This window comes from Anabrus simplex, chromosome 1 (assembly GCF_040414725.1).
Source record: "Anabrus simplex isolate iqAnaSimp1 chromosome 1, ASM4041472v1, whole genome shotgun sequence".
Taxonomy (NCBI): Eukaryota; Metazoa; Arthropoda; class Insecta; order Orthoptera; family Tettigoniidae; genus Anabrus; species Anabrus simplex.
Genome location: NC_090265.1, coordinates 1,790,648,656 through 1,790,669,835, shown reverse-complemented (window position 1 = coordinate 1,790,669,835; position 21,180 = coordinate 1,790,648,656). Strand labels below are relative to the sequence as shown.

General features: G+C 37.3%; 1 protein-coding gene across 1 annotated transcript in view; it reads right to left on the bottom strand.

Annotated features, from left to right (window-relative positions):
* Nucleotides 1-2,980, bottom strand: part of LOC136883284 (nucleolar MIF4G domain-containing protein 1) — an 82,667-nt gene extending 79,687 nt beyond the window's left edge. The window contains exon 1 of the mRNA XM_067155513.2: nucleotides 2,394-2,980. Within this exon, the coding sequence (XP_067011614.2) occupies nucleotides 2,394-2,868 (475 nt within the window). The 5' untranslated portion in view covers nucleotides 2,869-2,980. The remainder of the gene's footprint in view (nucleotides 1-2,393) is intronic.
* Nucleotides 2,981-21,180: the final 18,200 nt, after the last annotated feature.

Genomic DNA, 21,180 nt, shown 5'->3' with positions numbered 1-21,180 from the left:
TGACTTCAGTTTTCGGCATTTTTATACTTAAATGTTGGACATTTGCCGATAAATGTTCATAAGTAACGAACTCTCATTGCGCACTGCTGTATCTACGACCGGTCTTGTATCTTGTTATGACCACAACGCTATTTGCTGTAACTAATAACAGATATTGATTTTTATCGACTGCCTTAGAGATCACGGAACTAAATACAAATACTTTCGATTCACAGTGCGTACCGCTTTGTATGCATTTGTGTGGAGAATATACAGCGCTTTCAAGCAAATGAGAAGGAAACTACGATAGTCAAGTTCTCAGAAGCATTTAAACATTTATTGGAGAGCTCTTCCGGTGCCATTTCACATTTTTCGCACCAAGTGGTGTATATTTCATGATTATTTGCACAATTCGCACAATAAATCAAATTTTGCAATATTTCGCGAGTACATTTTGCTAAAATACGGTATTTTTAGTACCCGGGAAGTCATATATAGACAAGACAAAACATATAAAAAAAACTCGTGCATATCATTATTACCAAAAAAATACAGGCCCTAATAATAATAATAATAATCAAATGGCGCATGCCCCCTGAAAAGGCTTGGTGGTAACCTAATGAGATAAAATGAATAGCGAAGACGTCATAAACACCCAGTCTCCGAGCCAGGCAAATTAAGAGTACGAGAAGGTTAAATCCGAGAACTGAACCGCGGCCTTCGGACCAAAGGCAAGCATTCTATTCCTTAAGCCACAAAGCCGATCAACAGCTGATGCTGTGCTACCCAATACTCTACATTCACCTGCGCGAGGAATAACTAAAGTTTGTTTACTTCCCTCGCAGTCTTCTCGCAGAGAACGTGTGTACGTGCTCGAGCGATCAACAATGCTGCCAACGTGTTTAGTTGGGAACTAAGAATAGTGACAAAACTATTGGACTAAGGTCAAGCATTTTAGGTCTCTAGCATTCTGTACGGTGATAACAGCACTGTCTATGTTGGACAGTGTGGAAAAGTTGAATTAATTTATAATTCAGGTCAGTGACAAAGCGATTGGTCTGGATTGGTTAGGTCCGGCTAGTGACCAAACCATTGGACTGTGATCAAACACAGGGTGTCTGGGGGCATAAGACCCCAGGTTAGAGCTGCAAAGCGGCTTTGAGGTCTTTAGCATTTCGTAGGTCAATAGCAGCACTGTCTATGTTGGACAGTGTGGAAAAGCTGAATTAATTTATATCTGGGGTCAGTGAGAAAGCAATTGGTCCAGATTGGTTAGGTCCGGCTAGTGACAAACCATTGGTTTGGGTTGGTTAGGTCCGGTTAGTGACAAAACCATTGGACTGTGACCAAGCAAAGGGGTTCTGGGAGCATATAAGCCCCCCAGATTAGGGCCGCAAAGCAGCTTTTAGGTCTCTAGCATTCTGTAGAGCGATAAGAGCACGTTCTATTTTGTCTAAGGCGACAGGCAAATCGCTATTTAAGAGCTCCTTCCCCGCTAGACGCGACGATGCATGAAATCCTTACGGCTGCCGCAGCCCTGTATCCACCACTGCACTAAGATAGGTTTCATATAAAATTATTGCTGTTATGTATTTCACATTGTTTCCTTAACAACATGGTGTTTTTATTTGTGCTTTTATTCTGTCACATTCTGTTCACGTTGGCCAATAGGATTGCAAGCAGCTACTTTAGCAATGGACAATGGCGGGTGCTGCTCATTATTAGGTTATAAAAGTAAATACACTTCTAGTGGTGGGATGGTGGGTTCCTAGACATTGCAATGAACACATCTCTCCTCTAAAAGCAATTCCAAGTAAGATTTGCAAAATTTCCACTTCACTGATCTGGAGTTGAGTATTGGCAGTGGCAGAGGTCAGGGCAGTAGCTTGTAACACAGCACTGACAACACAGCAGACTACTCAGGTAATTATTGGCTACAGCTCAAAACATGTCAAACTTGATGTTCACTAAACCAACTATCAAACCTAAGTCTAGTGGTAACCCAAGTCTTGATCCACAAATATGCCACTGATGGGTAATGGCAGAAAACAAATAAAATAGTCTAGACAATGAGAAGGATGGTAGCTGATGTTAGAGTGATTAGACAGAGAGAGAAAATGGAAGATGAGATAGTCGTGTTTGTATCATACATCACAAGGAGTGTGTACAGGAAGCAGTAGGGGGAAAAAACACAGAATAAAGCACTGCACGAACATAATTTAACAAAATGAGATCTTTGGGTAAATATGGTAAAAGGAGTAGGCCTACTTGGAGTTGATAGTATCTCAGTGTATCCGCCCATAATAATAATTTAAGGCCTTTTGAAAAAACACGAATATTTAAACAAGCTGCACACTACCTTTGCCTGCCTATAGAGAGAAAATTGGCATACGGTGTATTATAAAAAAGGATACAATCCAAACCATCAGAAGCAAACGATTTTGGCACACTTTTGCTCTTACGCTTGTTCAATTTCAATTGCTTTTCTAGTTTCTTTATAATCTTATCTTCTTCGCGATTTGCTTGTTTCATCTGAATTTTACGAGTCTTTTGCATTTCTTTTTCGAGTTTCTCTCGTCTTAATCGTTCCTTCTCCTTTTCACGTAATTGATGTTTGATAAATCCATCGCTGCTCTTACGTTGATTCAGTATGGCATCACCTGTCAACCGTGGCTCCGAAGTGCCACTATGCCTATTCAGATCACTGGGTTTATTAAGAGCTTGTTTTCCTATTTTACCACCAGCATTCTTCTTTCTTGAGAAAAATTCGTGCTTTCTCACTCCTTTCTGTTTTCTCTTCTCTTTCCTAATTTCTTTTCTTGTCTTTACAGCCCGTTGATCAACTTTGTTTCTACCATTCATTCGACGTTTCTTTCCAGGCACTGTCATGCTGATTAAAATATAAACTTCAGGAGGGAATAACTTGTATAATAAAGATCACACACATCTGGATGCACACCTTAGACACAAAATCTAACACGTGTTTGAAACCATTGTTTGTTTATATGGGTTTATGTCTTCTTCTTATTCTTTAATTTCCTGCCAGGGCCGACTTGATGCTTCGCACTACGTAGGAGCAAGCAAAAAGAATAAGTAGTCTCCAATCCTCAGAAAGAACGAATGGTGTTCGTCCTGCTCAGGCGTACAGTTGGGCCCGCGAGAGTTTTATATTTTTATATAAAATCCATTTTTGTGTCCCTAACCACAAGTTAATGAATGTAAGATCGTCTGTTCATAACAAATGCTAGGTAATTTCAGACGAAGGTTATGTCCTTATTGTAACGACACCACATATTAAAGTAATATGAATGCAGCAAACTAAACTAAATGAAAAGACAACATATTTTCCTAGGAACAAATATAGTGGATATAATAATTTTAAAATAATTCCATTCATGTAAGGTTAATGTTCAATCATTAGAGGTTCATGGTTCGTATATGGGAAGTATTTATATAAACTATAACATGATTATCTATTGATAAAGTGCACAATATTAAAATTGCATTTATCATTATATAACTTTGAGTCAGATTAGTGCTTCTCTTTCATCTTCACCAACAAAGTAAATCTGCAAAAATTCAGGATCTTTATGAGCATTTGGCAATAGACTGCCCATGGAATGATAAATTTGAGCTTGTACTTTGAAAGTTGTCCGCCTCTGTGGTGTACTGGTTAGTGTGATTAGCTGCCACTCCCGGAGGCCCGGGTTCGATTCCCGGCTCTGCCACGAAATTTGAAAAGTGGTACGAGGGCTGGAACGGGGTCCACTCAGCCTCGGGAGGTCAACTGAGTAGAGGTGGGTTCGATTCCCACCTCAGCCATCCTCGAAGTGGTTTTCCGTGGTTTACCACTTCTCATCCAGGAAAATGCCGGGATGGTACCCAAGTTAAGGCCACGGCCGCTTCCTTCCCACTTCCTCGTCTATCCCTTCCAATCTTCCCATCCCACCACAAAGCCCCTGTTCAGCATAGCAGGTGAGGTCGCCTGGGCGAGGTACTGGTCATCCTCCCCAGTTGTATCCCCAGACCCAGAGTCTGAAGCTCCAGGACACTGCCCTTAAAGCGGTAGAGGTGGGTTCGTTCGCTGAGTCCGAGGGAAAAACCGACCCTGGAGGGTAAACAGATTACGATACGATTCCTTGAAAGTTGGCATAAAGCCGTGTTGGATGACTTGTTTAGCACCAAAAGATTGCTAATGACGCATGCGCGCCGGTCATAATGAGGGTTACCAGTTGTACGGAATAAATAATTCCTTTAAACGGCTGCATAACTCACTAACGAAATATAAAACGGTAATAATTCTCCTTGATAAAACAATACTCCTATGTTAAAAACAGTCGCCAATAGGAAGATTCGAACCTGAATCCCCACTCTTTGCAGCTCGTTGATTTACCCGTTGCGCTATCAGCGTTACTCGTAGTGAGTGCTCATTAATTTACTCATAAACCCTCGTATAAGTAGGCCTATATACTAGTAATTGCATTTTATTTTCATTAGAGATTTGGTTGATTACCGTCTTGGGGTACACAGAAGCGGAGTGAATTAGCGCGTACACTTATATGTTGAAAACTACCGCAGCCATTTTTATAATAAATGACTGACCACTCCGTGACGAAAGAGGTGGCGATTTCAGCGCTAACTAGCGGAAACAATTGGAATTTGCGATCCGAATGAAAACCCGAATGCAAACGGAAACAATCGGTTGTAACGGTAGTTGACAACTATCGAATAATTCGGTAGTTTTCATTCGATAGTCCCATCACTACTACGAAGTACACTGCGTTGTCATAGATACTTCCATCTGCGGCATATCACCCTTCCATACAGGCTGAATATTGTAACAACTATGTGGCCTAATGAAATGCAATAACCTCTGATCCATTCCTAAGCTTGTGCTAATAATTTCGGCATTTAAGATAGAACACGTCATTACCGATAAGTATGAGATTTCATTCACTAAACTGACAATAACCTCCACAAATGCACATGTTAAATAGACGATAGAACTATACAACTGGCCACTGATTTACTTACAAAAAAATTAACTAACGAAAATAATATTCAGGAAACAAACACTTAAATTATTAAATAAACCAGCAACAATTAACACTGTATTACTCCGAATAATATCACAAAAGCGGCTGAGAGCAAGCCAACCCACGTGGCGATAACTTCATTAACTGTGGCATCACTTACCGTTGCCATAGCAACGGACCATTTTCAAGCAGTTAGTCAACTGTTTCTCGCCGGTGGCGCTAAAAGTCAGACATCAACTCTCGTGGGCCCAACTCTACGGCAAGACCAACTACAATTACATCAGACCGTAATCCAGAATAAACATGGCGGACATCGGCGTGCGATATGAGAGGCTGAGGGAAAGGTTCGAGTCACCTAAAGAAAATATCACAAGTCGAACGTCATGAAATGCAACTCACTAACTCAAAATACGAATAATTAAACACCAAAAGTAGCGTTATAGCGTATTGTAAGTCTAAATGAAATTTCAGAGGGGAAAATAACGAAGGGAGAATTATTGTATCAACGTCAGGTTGAAACAGACAGAGAGTATTAAAATATTTCACATATGAATCTCCGGTCAGCAAATACGATATATAGATATCAACAAAGAACATTATTAACCGTACATGGAATACTATGTAACACCACCATTAACCCCAGCCCATTATGTAAAACACGCAAACAAATTTCTCCAACAAAATTTCAACCCTCCAAAATCCGCCTGTATTGTTGAGTAGGTACACTTGACCAGCTTAAAACTCACCAGAATTGATGGCATAATTGTATTTTATAGAAAAGAACACAATCCTCATGTTCACTCCACGGGAAATGGGGTTAGGTTTAGTTAAAGAATGTTCATTGTAAAACGTTGAAAATTTATTACATCATTCTTGCGCCACCGCTTAAGGTTAATTTAGTCTGTAAATCATAAATTTTAGTCATGATTTCTGGGACTGATTTAATGTTCTTTGTAGTAAGGGACGTTGGCTGATAAGGCAAATGCTAGGATAGGCATCATTAGTTTAAACTTCGGAAGTTTGCGCGGCACTCGAATTAGATCACCACTTTCTATGGGTATATAATGTCTTCCCTAACAACACATTTGATTTCAAAAATGATAAAATGATTAATCCACACAACATTGTTAGTCCTATGATTCTGTTCGAAGTTTTCCTTACGAATGCTCTTAACCCAATTTTGTCTTAATACTAGGTCGTTTGGAAACGGGAACACTTAAGCTCTTACTTACATCCAGGCACACAGCACATTAAACTTTAAACATATTGCATAGGTAACTAAAAATGAAGAAAACTTTCAGAGAAGAACACGAGAAACAACATTAACCTTATCACCACCGATATTGTTGGAATAAATAAGCTCTTTGAGAAAAAATAGCTTCTTACGGCACTGAAAGAGGATCTGTAACCTTCTTAAGACTATAAATAAATATAATGTATGATTAAAAATTATCAAATTTCCGTAAATATTTGGTAACAACACGGATTACACAAATCAAAACAAACGCATGCTAGCACTCCAGCTGCCGCCATTATGGACAGTTTCGATAGGTCGGTTCAGGTCTGATATATTGTAGTTGCTCTAAGCAAGTTGTTAGGGAAGACATTATATACCCATAGAAGGTGGTGATCTAATTCGAGTGCCGCGCAAACTTCCGAAGTTTAAACTAATGATGCCTATCCTAGCATTTGCCTTATCAGCCAACGTCCCTTACTACAAAGAACATTAAATCAGTCCCAGAAATCATGACTAAAATTTATGATTTACAGACTAAATTAACCTTAAGCGGTGGCGCAAGAATGATGTAATAAATTTTCAACGTTTTACAATGAACATGCTTTAACTAAACCTAACCCCATTTCCCGTGGAGTGAACATGAGGATTGTGTTCTTTTCTATAAAATACAATTATGCCATCAATTCTGGTGAGTTTTAAGCTGGTCAAGTGTACCTACTCAACAATACAGGCGGATTTTGGAGGGTTGAAATTTTGTTGGAGAAATTTGTTTGCGTGTTTTACATAATGGGCTGGGGTTAATGGTGGTGTTACATAGTATTCCATGTACGGTTAATAATGTTCTTTGTTGATATCTATATATCGTATTTGCTGACCGGAGATTCATATGTGAAATATTTTAATACTCTCTGTCTGTTTCAACCTGACGTTGATACAATAATTCTCCCTTCATTATTTTCCCCTCTGAAATTTCATTTAGACTTACAATACGCTATAACGCTACTTTTGGTGTTTAATTATTCGTATTTTGAGTTAGTGAGTTGCATTTCATGACGTTCGACTTGTGATATTTTCTTTAGGTGACTCGAAATAAACATGCATAACCTTTCCCTCAACCTCTCATATCGCACGCCGATGTCCGCCATGTTTATTCTGGATTACGGTCTGATGTAATTGTAGTTGGTCTTGCTCTAAGTGTCGTTTCACCCTCTTTGGGGTATGTTGAATCGATTCTCTCTGTCTGTGTTGTTCTCTTCTTAGTGCCCAGTATTTCTTCATTCTTTCTGATCTTCGTTTCCTCTCGTCTTCCGAGATAATAGATTTGGCTTTTAATGTAGATTTGTTTTGGAACCTTATATTTTCTTCTTTAGTTATTGCTTTAGCTGTTGGACCGAACAATGAATTTTCTGTAACTTTTAATTCTACCAGGTCTTTTTCAGTTACTTTAAACCAGTTCGGTTTTGTTTTGGGTTACGGAAGAAGTCAAAGATTTGTTCGGTTAATCTATTAAGCCCCATTCACAATGCAAACGTAACGTAACGTAACGTAAACTTAAAATTAACGTTAACTTAGATGTTAGCGGCCATCTTATCTAATGGATCCATTCACAATGCGCCGACGTAAGTAGAGTATCTAGAAGAATTCTGGACCAGCGCTGCGAGAGAAGAATTCTGGACCAGCGGCAGCCACTGCGCATGCCCCGTGCGCTTCACTCCCTGAAGGGGCCTCTCACTTGCCAAGGCACGTGCGGGGGGGGCGCCTATCGCTGTAAAGGCTACACACAAGTGTGGAATGTCGCTCCTTGCGGTGGCTTACTACTGCTATGCTTAGGGTGGGTGGGCGTGATAGGTGACATCACTTGTTTTGGTGCGTAATTGAGTATCTTTTTACTGAAAGGTATTGTAAGAGCAAAACAAGGTCACTATTAACCTTACTCTTCTAGTAGAGATTTAAAAAAAAAGATCCTCTATTGAGTGTAATAAAACTGCTTAGCTCAATTATCAAAAAAAATATTCTACCCTACTTGCCTATGTGATTACCTCTTGAATTGTTTATGTTGGTGACAGGAAAGACATTTTGACAAAAATCATCATGTTAGATATGGTACTAAATTTATATATATTTTTTTGCAGAGTTCTTTTTACTTGTTAGGGTGCATGTAGGAAATGTTAACTACACTTCCCAGAGGTCTTTATGTAAGAGGTAAATATTTCTTGAAAGGCAAGGTTCTGTGAGTAGATTTGCTTCTAAAAGTTATTTGCTGGAGTTCCTCTCACTGCTCAAGGTGAGACAGCTACATGTTAAATAATTGCAGCAACTGGATTTGCTTGACAAGGTTACTTGCTGCCCAAAAGGTGAACAGGATATGAGATTTTTTTTGTAAAAAAGAATCGCTCCTCTCCTCCTGCTTTGGTCTGTTGAAGGTTAGCGAGTAACAACTCTAGCCAACTGGTGATGAGTGACGGACAACACAAAAGTGCTTAGTTTAATTAAATAATAAAAATATTTTTCTTGACTACTTACCTTTAATTATTTTTTCAACAGGATGCACATCTAGCTGTAATTCTTGACGATAGATACACGCATTGTTTACTAACCTTACATCAATAAATGTCATCTATGAAATATCATTGTACTAGGTAAAAAACAAATTTAAAAAAACTCGGATAAAGTCTGAAATCAGAGGTTGATTAAGACATTCCGTTGTTACGAACGCGATAGTATGAATTTTTACATACGGAATAAAACAAAAACATCTCGCCATTTTTGTTGGATACGTCGGCAACTGTGTATACTCATCGAGGTCAAACAGCTCATACATGAGAGTGTCATGTCTGTGATTTCTTATTATCTTTGTCCAAGATGGCTAACACAAAAAAATGCATTATGATCTCTGAACTAATAAATTAGTTAGGCAAACACATGATGTGCTATCTCATCAAAAATTATATCGAATATATATGTTTAGCACGGAAGATGAAATAATAAATCGTCTAATGAATCGGTTAGGGGCGCGTGAATTCACCGCAAAGAACAACAGCAAAGAACTTCAGTGAACAAAGACATCAAACACGACAGTGTTTTAACAAAACAAAAGAACGTGCTGCCACGTAGCTGAAATATTGGTTGAAAAACTGTAAAGCATGGTTTCTTTTTAAATAAAATATTACGAATTATTTCTTAATCACCCTCTGAATTGAGACAGTGTGTGAGTGAAAGCTCTAATTTGTCACACCTACACAGGTTGGTGATTTGAGGATAGAAAAAATAAAATCTGGTAAAGGATTCAAGGTTATAGCATTTGGATGGTGTAAAAACAAAAAAAAAATATGTGTATGCATATATAGGTTAGGATGAATTATTCAAGCAACTCGAATAATAAGTGGAACATCACACTGTTTTATTTACCTGTTAGTTCAAAATACATGATTAAATTCTTTCTTACATGCTTCACAGTCTTTAATCATTGGATTCGCTCCGTCAAAACCATCAACTTCATCCTGTCCTCTGTAGCAATAATGTCTGACACATGGGCTGCAGACTGCTATTTCCAGTTTTGCTTTTACATAGTAGGGTAGTTTCTCCCATGCTTCATCTAAATCTTTAGCGGCATATGTTGAGAGAAACCCAGATGGTAAATAGCGAATTAGATGTTGTGGCATTCGAAGTAAACTGCCATGTGTATAGTATGATGTAATAGCCTCACTTACTAATGAGAAATATATTGTACGTAAAGGATCAGGTTTAATACTTGGTGTACAAAGTTCACATTTACACTGGATGTTACGGTTTCTCTTCACACCAAACTCATTCTTTACTTGTCGCTTCATGACTGATGACACGCACACACTGTTGCCAACAAAGACAATACCTTAATATTTATTCACACACTTTTTTAAATAATGTGCTACAGTTTACGTTACGTCACACTGACATGGTGTATACTCCAGTTAGCTTTAAAGTACACTTCTCTTAGCAGTTACCTAGTGTTAAAATAGCGAACTAGAGAGAATAATTTTATGATTGCCAACGAGGAGGATCGAACTTGTACTCATCTAGATGTGAGCGAATTCACTTGCTTTATATAAAAATTTTAATGCTAGGTGTAAGATAATCTCACATTATATTACCAGACGCAACTTTATTGTGTGTAAAATTATTATTTTGTAGACATATGTTTGAAGCAGAACATTCCTTTGTAGTGTATATCTATCCCGGATGTTTTCTGCAAGCAGCTTTCGCATAAACCGGTTAACGCCTTACTTCTTTCGCGGTCATTGCTGGTCATGGTCGTGCTTTGACCACGGTTTCATCAAGGCTACAAAAAAAGAGGATGCGTGAACTCAAGTCCGGATCGCTACGCAGCTTACTAGCAGATGTTGTATCCAGGCAGGTTTTTTTGAAACTAGTTGTTTTTTTCAAATTACATATCGCCGTTAGAACAGGTATATATACTGCGATCGCTTGCTGTAGGTACGTTACAGTTTCAAACTGCCTTCGAAATGCCGTCCGTCCAAGAAACTCTCTTTGAAAAGCTTCTAGCGCTGCGGGAAATAGTTAGATTAATGGAAATGTGTGAGATAAATAATATAGTGGAAGTACAGGGCTCATTTGAAAGAGCGATTGTAAACAGAATACGTCATATGACTAACGAAGAGTTTCGGCTTCTCATTAGGCTGCATACACGTATTTTGTTACGGCGCGAAAGCCCGAACTTCAATATATTATTTATCCACAAATTTAGTTTCTTTTCCTGCAACGCGATGTTAGCAGAACTAAGAGAGCTAATGGACAATCACGGAAGTGATGGCGATATTTTTGGTGAGTTTTAACTTTTTTCTAAATTTCAAGACTTCGTCTATTGTCGGATTGCGAAAGATTTTAATCTTACATTAACTTTTTCTTTCTATATAGGAGAAGATTAAGAAGTGAGCCTGGAGGAGGAGGAGAATTTAATTTATTTGAACTGTTATAGGTGAGTGCAAAAATATATTTTATTTATCTTGCTTTCTTTTCTGCTCTTAGGAAGATAAACTAATTAAATATAATTTTTTTACGTCGCACTAACACAGATACGTAAAGGAGTAGGAAAAAGGATGGAATTTAATTTAATATTAAAAAATTACAAGAGGTTATCTTTAGTTAAATTTTGTTTATTATAATTTATTAAGATACATGTTACACAAATGTTTCGAATTAATTATGCAGAGTTGAGGTGGAAATATCTTCTTGCTTGAGGTAATGTCCAACGTTGTCATCAACAAAACAAACAGCACAGTTTCTTGAGCAAGGGAAGTCTGCAACAATAGAGAGAGCACACTATAAGATGGTAAATCTATCAGACATTAGAGTAAAAAATTAAAAATATATTATACTAGCGTACTTACTATTGATTTTTTAGAATACATATTCCTTCGGAATCCATGAATTATGCGTGGCGTCGAATCCTAGCCACGATACGAAAACTTTGTCGTTCTTTCTTTTTAAAATTTTATCAATGAGGTATATTTTAGGATGTTTTGTCTTCTGCAGTTCTTGTTCATAGAACGCACCAAATATTGGTTTATTTTGATAGTCGTGAAGCAAGTAAGTTCTCGGTGATGTTTCTTTTACTTTTCTTACAGTAAATAATTCATTACTCCAATTAGGAGTATAGCCCTTTGTAAAATATCGCTTAATTTTACTTATTCGTACTGTGTCACCTACTTTAAATTTTGGTGGATAAGGTGACTTCTTTTTCTTCATTTCCCGTAATTTGTACACAGTAGCAAGTTGTTGTAGATTGTTTGTGACGTCTATAGGTTTCATACCAATCGTACGATGTTTTCGATTATTATATTCATCTAATAGTTTTGGTAGTATGCGAAGCCAGTGGTATGATCCGCACGCCGAGAATTTCCTCCACATCCACTGCTTCAGTGTTCGATTGAAGCGTTCAACTACGCTTGCCTTCAAGCTGCTCCCTGTCGAATAGTGCTTAATTTTTCTTATTGTAATCCACTGTTGAAAAATCTTATTATAAAATTCTTTTCCCCTGTCAGTTTGCAGATGTTTTGGATAGCGTTTACATTTTGAATAGATGCGTTCCATATTCTCCACTACTTCGTTTCCTGTTTTTGTTTTAAGTGGAACTGCCCAGGCATACTTTGAATAAACATCAATAACAGTTAACATGTATTTATATCCACTATTAACTTTCGAAAACAGAGACATATCAACAAGATCCGCTTGATGTAAATCATCTCTCCCCCGGCTAATAACGCTCCGTCTTTCAAAATTCTTTCGCACTGGAGCGTGGAGTTCTTTCGCTATTTCTTCTCTGATATTGTTCATAAAGTATAGGTAAAAGAATTCGTTCTGTGTCGTCTATTCGTTTCTTGAATCGCAGTCGATCTATAGCCAGTTGTTGCCAGTTGCTTCTTCTGTCTTCACATCCAATTTCATAGATTACTGAAATATCCTTTGAGAATCTAACCGCTTTAAATATATTTGCGAACGGAAGTTCGTCCCACCGCGCAGTGTTCATTTATTCGATGTACCTCGACTTTCGAAGTTCTTCTTCGATTGACAAGATTTCGTTTTCGTGTGACGAATGACCAGCACTTCTAGATGCTATTAACTTTTTCAGTCTCTCCACTAGACTGTTTGGATCATTCCAGTGAACTAATTCGATCTTCTTTCTTTGTTCATTTTTCCACTTGGCTACTTTTGATCCTCTTCCTGTACGTTTGTATTTGTGTACACTTACAAATTTTGGTGTGCTCCTTCCTTTTTTCACTTTTGCATCTTCTACTAATGGCTTGATAATTTTTTGAAATTTGAGCGATTTCGTGCCTCTCATTGGCTTGCCTGCGTCATACTGTTTCCTGTGCACGTTAGTGTAATTTAATATATGACTGTAAGCTGACAGATCCTTATCATCATACAACTGTGCGTCCGGATCTTTCTGAAATATTAATTCAAGGAGACCTTCAGTTAAAGGATAGTTAAAATTGTCAATTATAAGATTGTTATCGCGAAACAGTACTTTTTTACTCCCTAAATAGTGTTCTCCATGAACTACTCGAACCCCGAATATTCTATCAACTTTGTGTCTCAATTGTGGGTTAAGATAATTTTGCAGGAGAGTTGTAACCTTTCTGTCCAGAGTTTCTTCTTCTTCTTCTTCCGATTCTTCTTCTTCCTCATCACTTATATAACTATTTAATTTTCGATTTTTCTTTGCAATTAATCCATTCGAGTTAACTGTAAGCTGCTGTAGTTTATTTAATGGTGCAGTTATTGGTTTAAATGTTTCTTCTAACTTTAGTTGGTTTAAAGCCATATCTGCTTTAAGAGAGTTATATTTTTTTGACATCTTTTCTTAATTTTGCTAGTTTGTCCTTTACACGACTTTTTTCCACTATGTTCGCCTGCATTTTTTAAACTGAAGCGTAACGTCTATTGTTTTACTCATATATAGTATATTCAAAGAGTATATGGAGCGGAAGATCGTTAGTATTCCATTGTTCTGGGTCTTTTAGGCGGAATTGAATTTCATCACCTTCCTTTACAGCAATTGGTGTACCTACTTCTAATTCGATTGGATTGTTCACGTGATTAATCATCGCATATACCAGAGAACCACGTGAAACTGTTAACGGTGTAAGTGTACCCGTGTAGGGAAGCTTATACATAAGACGACAGTTTTGTAGCATATATATTGGTGACTGATTTGACGGTAGACTGTTAATTTGAAAAAGAGCTTTTCTTGGTTTTTTGTGCAGTTCCTTTTTCATCACTTCAAACTCTTCTTTTGCAGTAGCAAACGTTTCTAAATACTGTTTGTTAACAACATCTTGCTCGTGGATAGGTGAATCAACATTTGTAATTCGTTTGTTCTTCATATTTAATTCTCCGTTAGATTCTACTGGTAGAGAATTTTTCTGAAGTTTAGATATGACAAGTTTTAACTCGTCAACTTCTCTCCGCGCAGCTGCATACTGTTCTACAAAGACTTTATTTGCAACATCTTTCTCATTTAACGGATTATGTACGTTAGTAATTCGCTTATTTTCCATACTCAAAGTACCACCCACATCAACGTTTAGTTTCTGTTGATTGCTTATTTCATTCTTCAGTTTTTCGAGTTCTTCACGCGCTGCTGAATGTTTTTCTAGGTATGCTTTATTAATCGCATCCGTCGAATGAATAGGTTTACCGATGTTTGTTACTCGTTTATTTTGCATATCTATCGATCCATCGTCATTCACTTGTAGTAGTCTACCTTTTGTATGCTTTTCTAAAAATAAAAGCGAAATTGCATCTTGTTCCTCTTCAGGATCTGCCACACCCGATATTCTCTTGTTGTTCATGTTGAGGTTATTGTCAGTTACAGGAAGGTGATCATCCACAATATCACGTAAAAGAGAATCAACATATTCTATGCGTGCAGAAACGTCGTTAACTCGTTTCTCTAAATTTCTCTGCACATGGTTAGTGTGCGTACGCATTGTGTCAAGCGAAACTGCTTCGTTTCCATTCATCGCTGGAGCTATTCCTTTCAGCCTTTTGTTCTTAAAATCAACTGCATCCTCTTCTACTTCACATATGTCATGTATTTCATTTTTAAGATCTAAAATGTCACGTTGTATTTCTTCTTTATTAATACTGTCCTTAACGGTTTTTAACACATAATTTTTATTACAAGCATCCTCCATGTTTATAGGATTGCCGACGTTCTTTAAACGTTTACCATGAATACTTAAGTTTCCGTCAGATGTTGATGTTACGTAATTTGTATTAACCATCATTTTTTCATCTACATATGATTTAGTAGCAATATCATGACGTGATGATGGTCGCGTTACATACACGTTACTGGTTCTGTTGTTTGATGCCATCGTGATGTTCTTTCTCTACTCAACAATTCGAAAATGAGTTCGTTAATGTATACACTCTCGTATTTATATCACATAAAATATATCGAATCCATTTCGATATCGACCTTTGCTTATTTCGCTATCCTTATCGATAACGAGAAAGCTGAATTTCGACTGTGACCAACAACGATAACATAAATCAGTGAACTGGTTGTAACTCATATGGGTGTTCACGTGATCGTCGTAGACATGCCGAAGATTTCTTGCATCTTGTTTAAACAGAATAATGAAATTAGCGTTGTCTCTAATAAGTTGTTTGGGAATGCAGGAATAGGTCTGACATAAGTAAAAAACATCCACGATATGGTGTCGACCTCTACTAAAGTAGTCTTTCATGTGCTGCTGTTTGTCGCTTGCTACATCGTCAAAAATAAACACGGAATTTCTTTGAGCTTTTTCTGGCGGTATTACTTGCTCACGATCAGAGTAAAACTCGCATTTTATTTCTTTAATAGATTTTAAAAGCTTCTCTAGCTCAATATATTTCTTCTGCGACAATGATTTTGAGTAAACATACACATTCTCAAAACGTAACCCGTTCGGTTGCAATAACAAATTAATCATTACATTAGTCTTCCCTGCATTCGATGGTCCGCATATGAGACAGCGTATTGTGTCCGGCAACAGTTTACTATGTTTATTTTTCTTTCCTACTGAACGTTTTGTGTCGTTCAGATTTGCAACAGGTAAAGATATCGATTGTTTTATTGTCTTCACCATCACTTTCTTTTGATGATGATAACTTTCAACGATCGAGTGCACAGTGGATTTCTTTTTTCTCAAAGTTATTGTTGATTACTAAATAAACACGAACTTTTTTTTACCTTCTGTTTTACTTATCTAGTTCCAAAATGGTTCGTGCATCACACTACACGTAGTGTTAAGAAGTGCTGGAAGAGCTGTCCTGTTATAGTGATCTAATACTATGTTGCCAACTTCACAACCTCTCATATACCGACAAGAAGGCGACCATTTTCTATGTTCTGTTAACGGATCATCATCTTTATCCCACGAAAATAATTCGATTCCGCAAAAAATACATTTAATTGCGTCTAGGTATCCCGTGAAGTAAAATCCAGCTTTAGCTAAACTTAAGGGGTCTATCCACGGTACACGCCATCTAGCGAAAGTCCTTATCCGATCTACCTCAGATTTTAAATTTAACGGACGAGGAATGTACGCCATGTCGCTGTAAAATGAGGAGAGCAGAAAAATATCTCTCTTATATATATCTTTCTACCTTTCAGAGAAAAAAAAGAAAAAAAATAAACTTACATACATTTTTAGTACTCAACAGTTGCACATCGTGTAAAAATGTAATTCGTATATAACAACACACTTGATAGCAGGAGCTCTTATTTGAGTATGCTGCGTCGAAGACGCAACGTTGTAGCAGCTCCATGTAAACGAGTAGGGAAAGGAGGAATAATAGGCAAAGTTCTTAATAAAGCTATAGATAATTTACCAGTAGAATTGCACATACCAGGTTATGAATTCTGTGGACCTGGGACAAAGTTAGAAAAACGACTTAAGCGTGGTGATCAAGGAATAAATCCATTAGATAAGGCATGTAAAGAACACGATATCGCTTACGCTACATACAAAGACCAGAACAGAAGGAAAGAAGCAGATGAAATCTTAGCCTCTAAGGCTTGGTCTCGTGTAAACTCTCAGGACGCATCATTAGGAGAAAGAGCAGCTGCACTAGCAGTTACGGGTATTATGAAAGCGAAAACTAAAGTAGGTGGTGGTAGACGAAGAAGAAAATCAAAACATCGAAGAGAACGAGTAAAACCAAAAAAAGACAACATGCTGTAAAAAAAAGAAAGGTGGTTTTCTTCCACTCCTTCCGATATTTGCAGCCTTGTCGGGCTTGGGCGGTCTAGCAAGTGGAGCTGCGGGCATAGCATCGGCTGTAAACAAGGCGAAAGCCGCACAGGAAGAATTAAAAGAAATGAAGCGCCACAATCGAATGCTAGAAGCGATGCGTGGGAAAGGGCTTTCTACTCGAAACAAAGGAAAGGGCATTTACTTAAATCCTCCAGCATACAAAAGATAATGGAAGGTCTGCCGAATAGAGCATTAACTAACATAGATGTGTATCGTTATGCATATCGTTTAAAAATTCCCTACTTCAGAGGTGTGTTTATGCGAGATACGTTACCGAAAATTTCTCGTAAAAATGAGAGTTGTATTTTGAATTTAGATCCGATAAGTAAATCTGGTTCGCACTGGGTTGCGTTCAGTAAACGAGGTGCGTATGTCTACTACTTCGATAGTTTTGGTAATTTACGTCCCCCTAAAGAGGTATGAGAATATTTAAGAAACTGTTACATTCGATATAATTTTCATTCTTATCAAACTTTTAATTCATCAATTTGTGGTCATCTGTGTTTACTATTTTTATACTGTATAAATAAAGCAAGACCTTAGTATTTGTGTTCAGTGTGCACGATGCCGTATGAAAGACGGATTACACTCGAGGGTAGAGGATCGAAGATTGATGTAGTATTAGAAACTCCGATTTATTTGAATAGAGCTTCTTTCTATGAAATAGGTCTTGCTGCACTATTTACATCTAATAGTATTCGAAATGTCAGTAGTAAAAATAATAAGTTTGCTATATATTTGAATGGTAAAAAAATTCTTTTGAGTGTAGCAGAAGGCATTTATGAATTCGAAGATCTTGTTGCAAAAATAGAAAGTTTGCTAACTATTAAAAATGTGAAACTATTTCTGCGGGAGTACACTCCAAAACTTAGTTTTTTTATCTCGACTATTAACAACAAACCTACTATGCATTCTCCGTTTGACATTGATTTCAATGTACCGAACAGTGTTGGCACTAGCTTAGGTTATCTGTTAAATGTATATGAGAAATATGCTAACCATGAATCACAGCTGAATGAAATAGGTAACGTAATCGTTAATAGCACAAATAACCAGATTGATATTAAAATGAAGGGAGACAAAACAACTGTACTCACATTACCGGAAGGTAGTTACACTTTTTCGGAAATAGGAGCTCTAGTTCAAGAAGCAATAATTAACAACTTTCCTATTCTCGAAGAGGAGAATGATCCTCTAGATGGAGATTGTAAACTTATTACTATTACTTACGAAAAGACCTATCTTCGCTGTAAAATGTCCTCCAACCTAGACGTAGACTTTGATGTTTCCGATTCAATTGCTGATTTGTTAGGATTTTCACGTCGAAAATATGATGCTAATAAATTACATATTTCAGGAGAGATTATTAAAATTAATAACGTGAACTCGATTCGTGTATGTTGTAATCTCGTGTTAGGTTCCGGTTCCTACCTCAACGGTAAACAAACACATTCGTTATACAATTTTAAACCGCTTGTTCCAGCAGGCTATCCTATCGTAGTTCAACCGTCAACTATAAGCTTCTTACCGGTAAACACTAGTGTTATTCAACATATATCCGTTGTACTCGAAGATCAGTTCGAAAACCCAATCGACTTACAAAATGAGGATGTAACAGTAGAGTTAATTATTCGTCCAGTAAAAATACAGTAATCATATATAACATAAAGCGTACACTTATGTACTATCATTCGAGTAAGGAACAGTTGAACAACAACATCATGGTAGTAATTTACAACAACCAGTCAAAAAACCGAGGATTAAAAGAGGAAGCAGCTAGAGTAGTAAAATATAGAGTAAAGCTAAAAAAACAATCTCATCGTGTACGCGACAAGAAAAAATTAACCACAAACAATAAAGACTTTTTACAATCGCTAGGCTACCGACTACTATAAGTTCTATTTCTCCTACAGAAACTACTTTACTCTCTTTTCGTGTGCGTAATCAAGGTAACATCACTCTCTTTTTGTGTGAAATCACTTTACAATGCTACCGACTACCCCCCTAGGATAAAGCATATAAATTCTAATTCTCTACCAAAAACTACTTTAGTCTCTTTTTGTGTACAATCACGCGAACATCAAGGAGAAATATGTTCAACGTAACGGACAAAGTTATATTTGACAACAGAGTTGCTAGGCGGGAAGTAAGGAGCTATCATCCATATGCTGGCACGAAATATGAAAACAACGATGAAATTCGAGTTCCTGTACACAACCAAGAACATATATTTTTACCCTCTGAAGCTGATGTTCACATCGAAGGTGAAATAGTTAGATCAAGCGCAGATAATACACCATCAGCTACAGCCGTTCCCGATCAAAACTTTGCAGCAAATCTCTTCGATGAAATGCGTATTGAATTGAATGGGAAAGAGATTGAAAGAACACGACGTGTAGGCACAACTAGTGCTATAAAAACTTTCGCCTCTTATTCTAAAAATGAAATGTTAGCGCTGCAAAATGCTGGCTATTTTCTATCAATTTCTACACCACCAAACGAAGCTAATATTGCCCACGCAACTACAAAGCTGTTCCATGCAATTATCCCACTGAGTCTTCTTTGTGGATTATTTGAAGACTACAGGAAACCATTCATAAACTGTAAACTTGAATTTATCTTTATTCGTTCTAGAGATGACAAATGTGCACTGTTTTCCGCCAACGCGGAAGATACAGCTAAGGTCAAAGTACGAAAAATGTATATAAAGCTACCAACTCTAATACTGTCCGACGAGGAAGAAGTTAAACGCATAAAGTTAATCCAAAAAAATCCTTCTATTCCTGTAGCATTTCGATCGTGGAGTTATCACGAGTTACCTACTATTCCAAATTCAACGAAAATTAATTGGACTGTTATGACTACGTCACAAATAGAAAAACCGAGAGTTTTTATGCTTGCTTTCCAAACCGATCGTAAGAAAATTAATGTTTCTTCTTCTCTGTTCGATCACTGTAATATTCGATCCGTTGGCGTATTCTTAAATTCAAACTTTTATCCCTATGAAAAGGCTGTAGCTAATTTTAACAATGGTGACTACAGTGAATTGTATGATATGTTCATCAAGTTTCGTAATGCGTACTATCAGCTTGATGATAATCGTTCCGAACCGAACATATCACGAAGTGAATTTCACTCGCATTGTCCTATTGTTGTTGTTAATTGCATGGAACAGGTTGAATCGATAAAATCTTCTTCTGTAGATGTTCGCGTTGAAATTGAAACGAACGAACCTATTCCAGCCAACACTACTCTGCATTGCATTATTATTCATGATCGCATAATAAATTATAAACCACTAACGAATGAAGTATTTTTCTTCCAATAATCTTGCGCGAGTTTTTCTTCCTTTTTTTCTTTCTAATAGTGTATATAAACGAGAGAGTGAAGATTCTCTGCTTCAGTTCTTCGATATCAAGCACACCATGAGTGCAAAACCCAGAGGAGTGATAGTTGACATTCAGAGGTTACCTACTGGAGGTTACGAGATAGCCTGTTGTAATATAGATTCGTCTACAAATGTGTTATCTACTGCTCTATTAGGTATGAGTGTACCTAATTTAGATTTCACGCTTACGTCGTTTTTCAATCTTCTCAGTGAACAACAATACCAATATCTGGTTGTGTGCAACTGTGTTAATGAGTTACGTCTATTAGCACTGCAAGAGTATCCTCGTACATGCATAATTGACTTGAACACTATAGAAGGTGTACCTGATTTAAGAACAATGCGTAACGAGTGTTTCCCTGTTGACTGTCCGCGCCATTTACCACATGTTGCAAGACATTCAGGCAGCTGTGCTATGTTCAACGTTCACGCAGTTCATAGTTGGCTAAAATCGACAGATGGTGTGATGAGAATAGTGTGTTCAGTGATAAACAAATTTAAGAAAGAAGGTGTGAGCAGATTCAATAAATTTGAGTGGGCTTTCTTCCCTGAAAACATATTATCTATTTACGAACAACATCAGTTAAGTGCGCTCTGGCAGTATCTACCAGATCATCTGAAGGCGAACTTACACCAGGCTTGTCAGGATTCAGGAGCTAACAACAACGACATCGTCCGAGCTTGATATCAGCTACTAATACATCAATTATTAAGGTGAAAAAAAATATA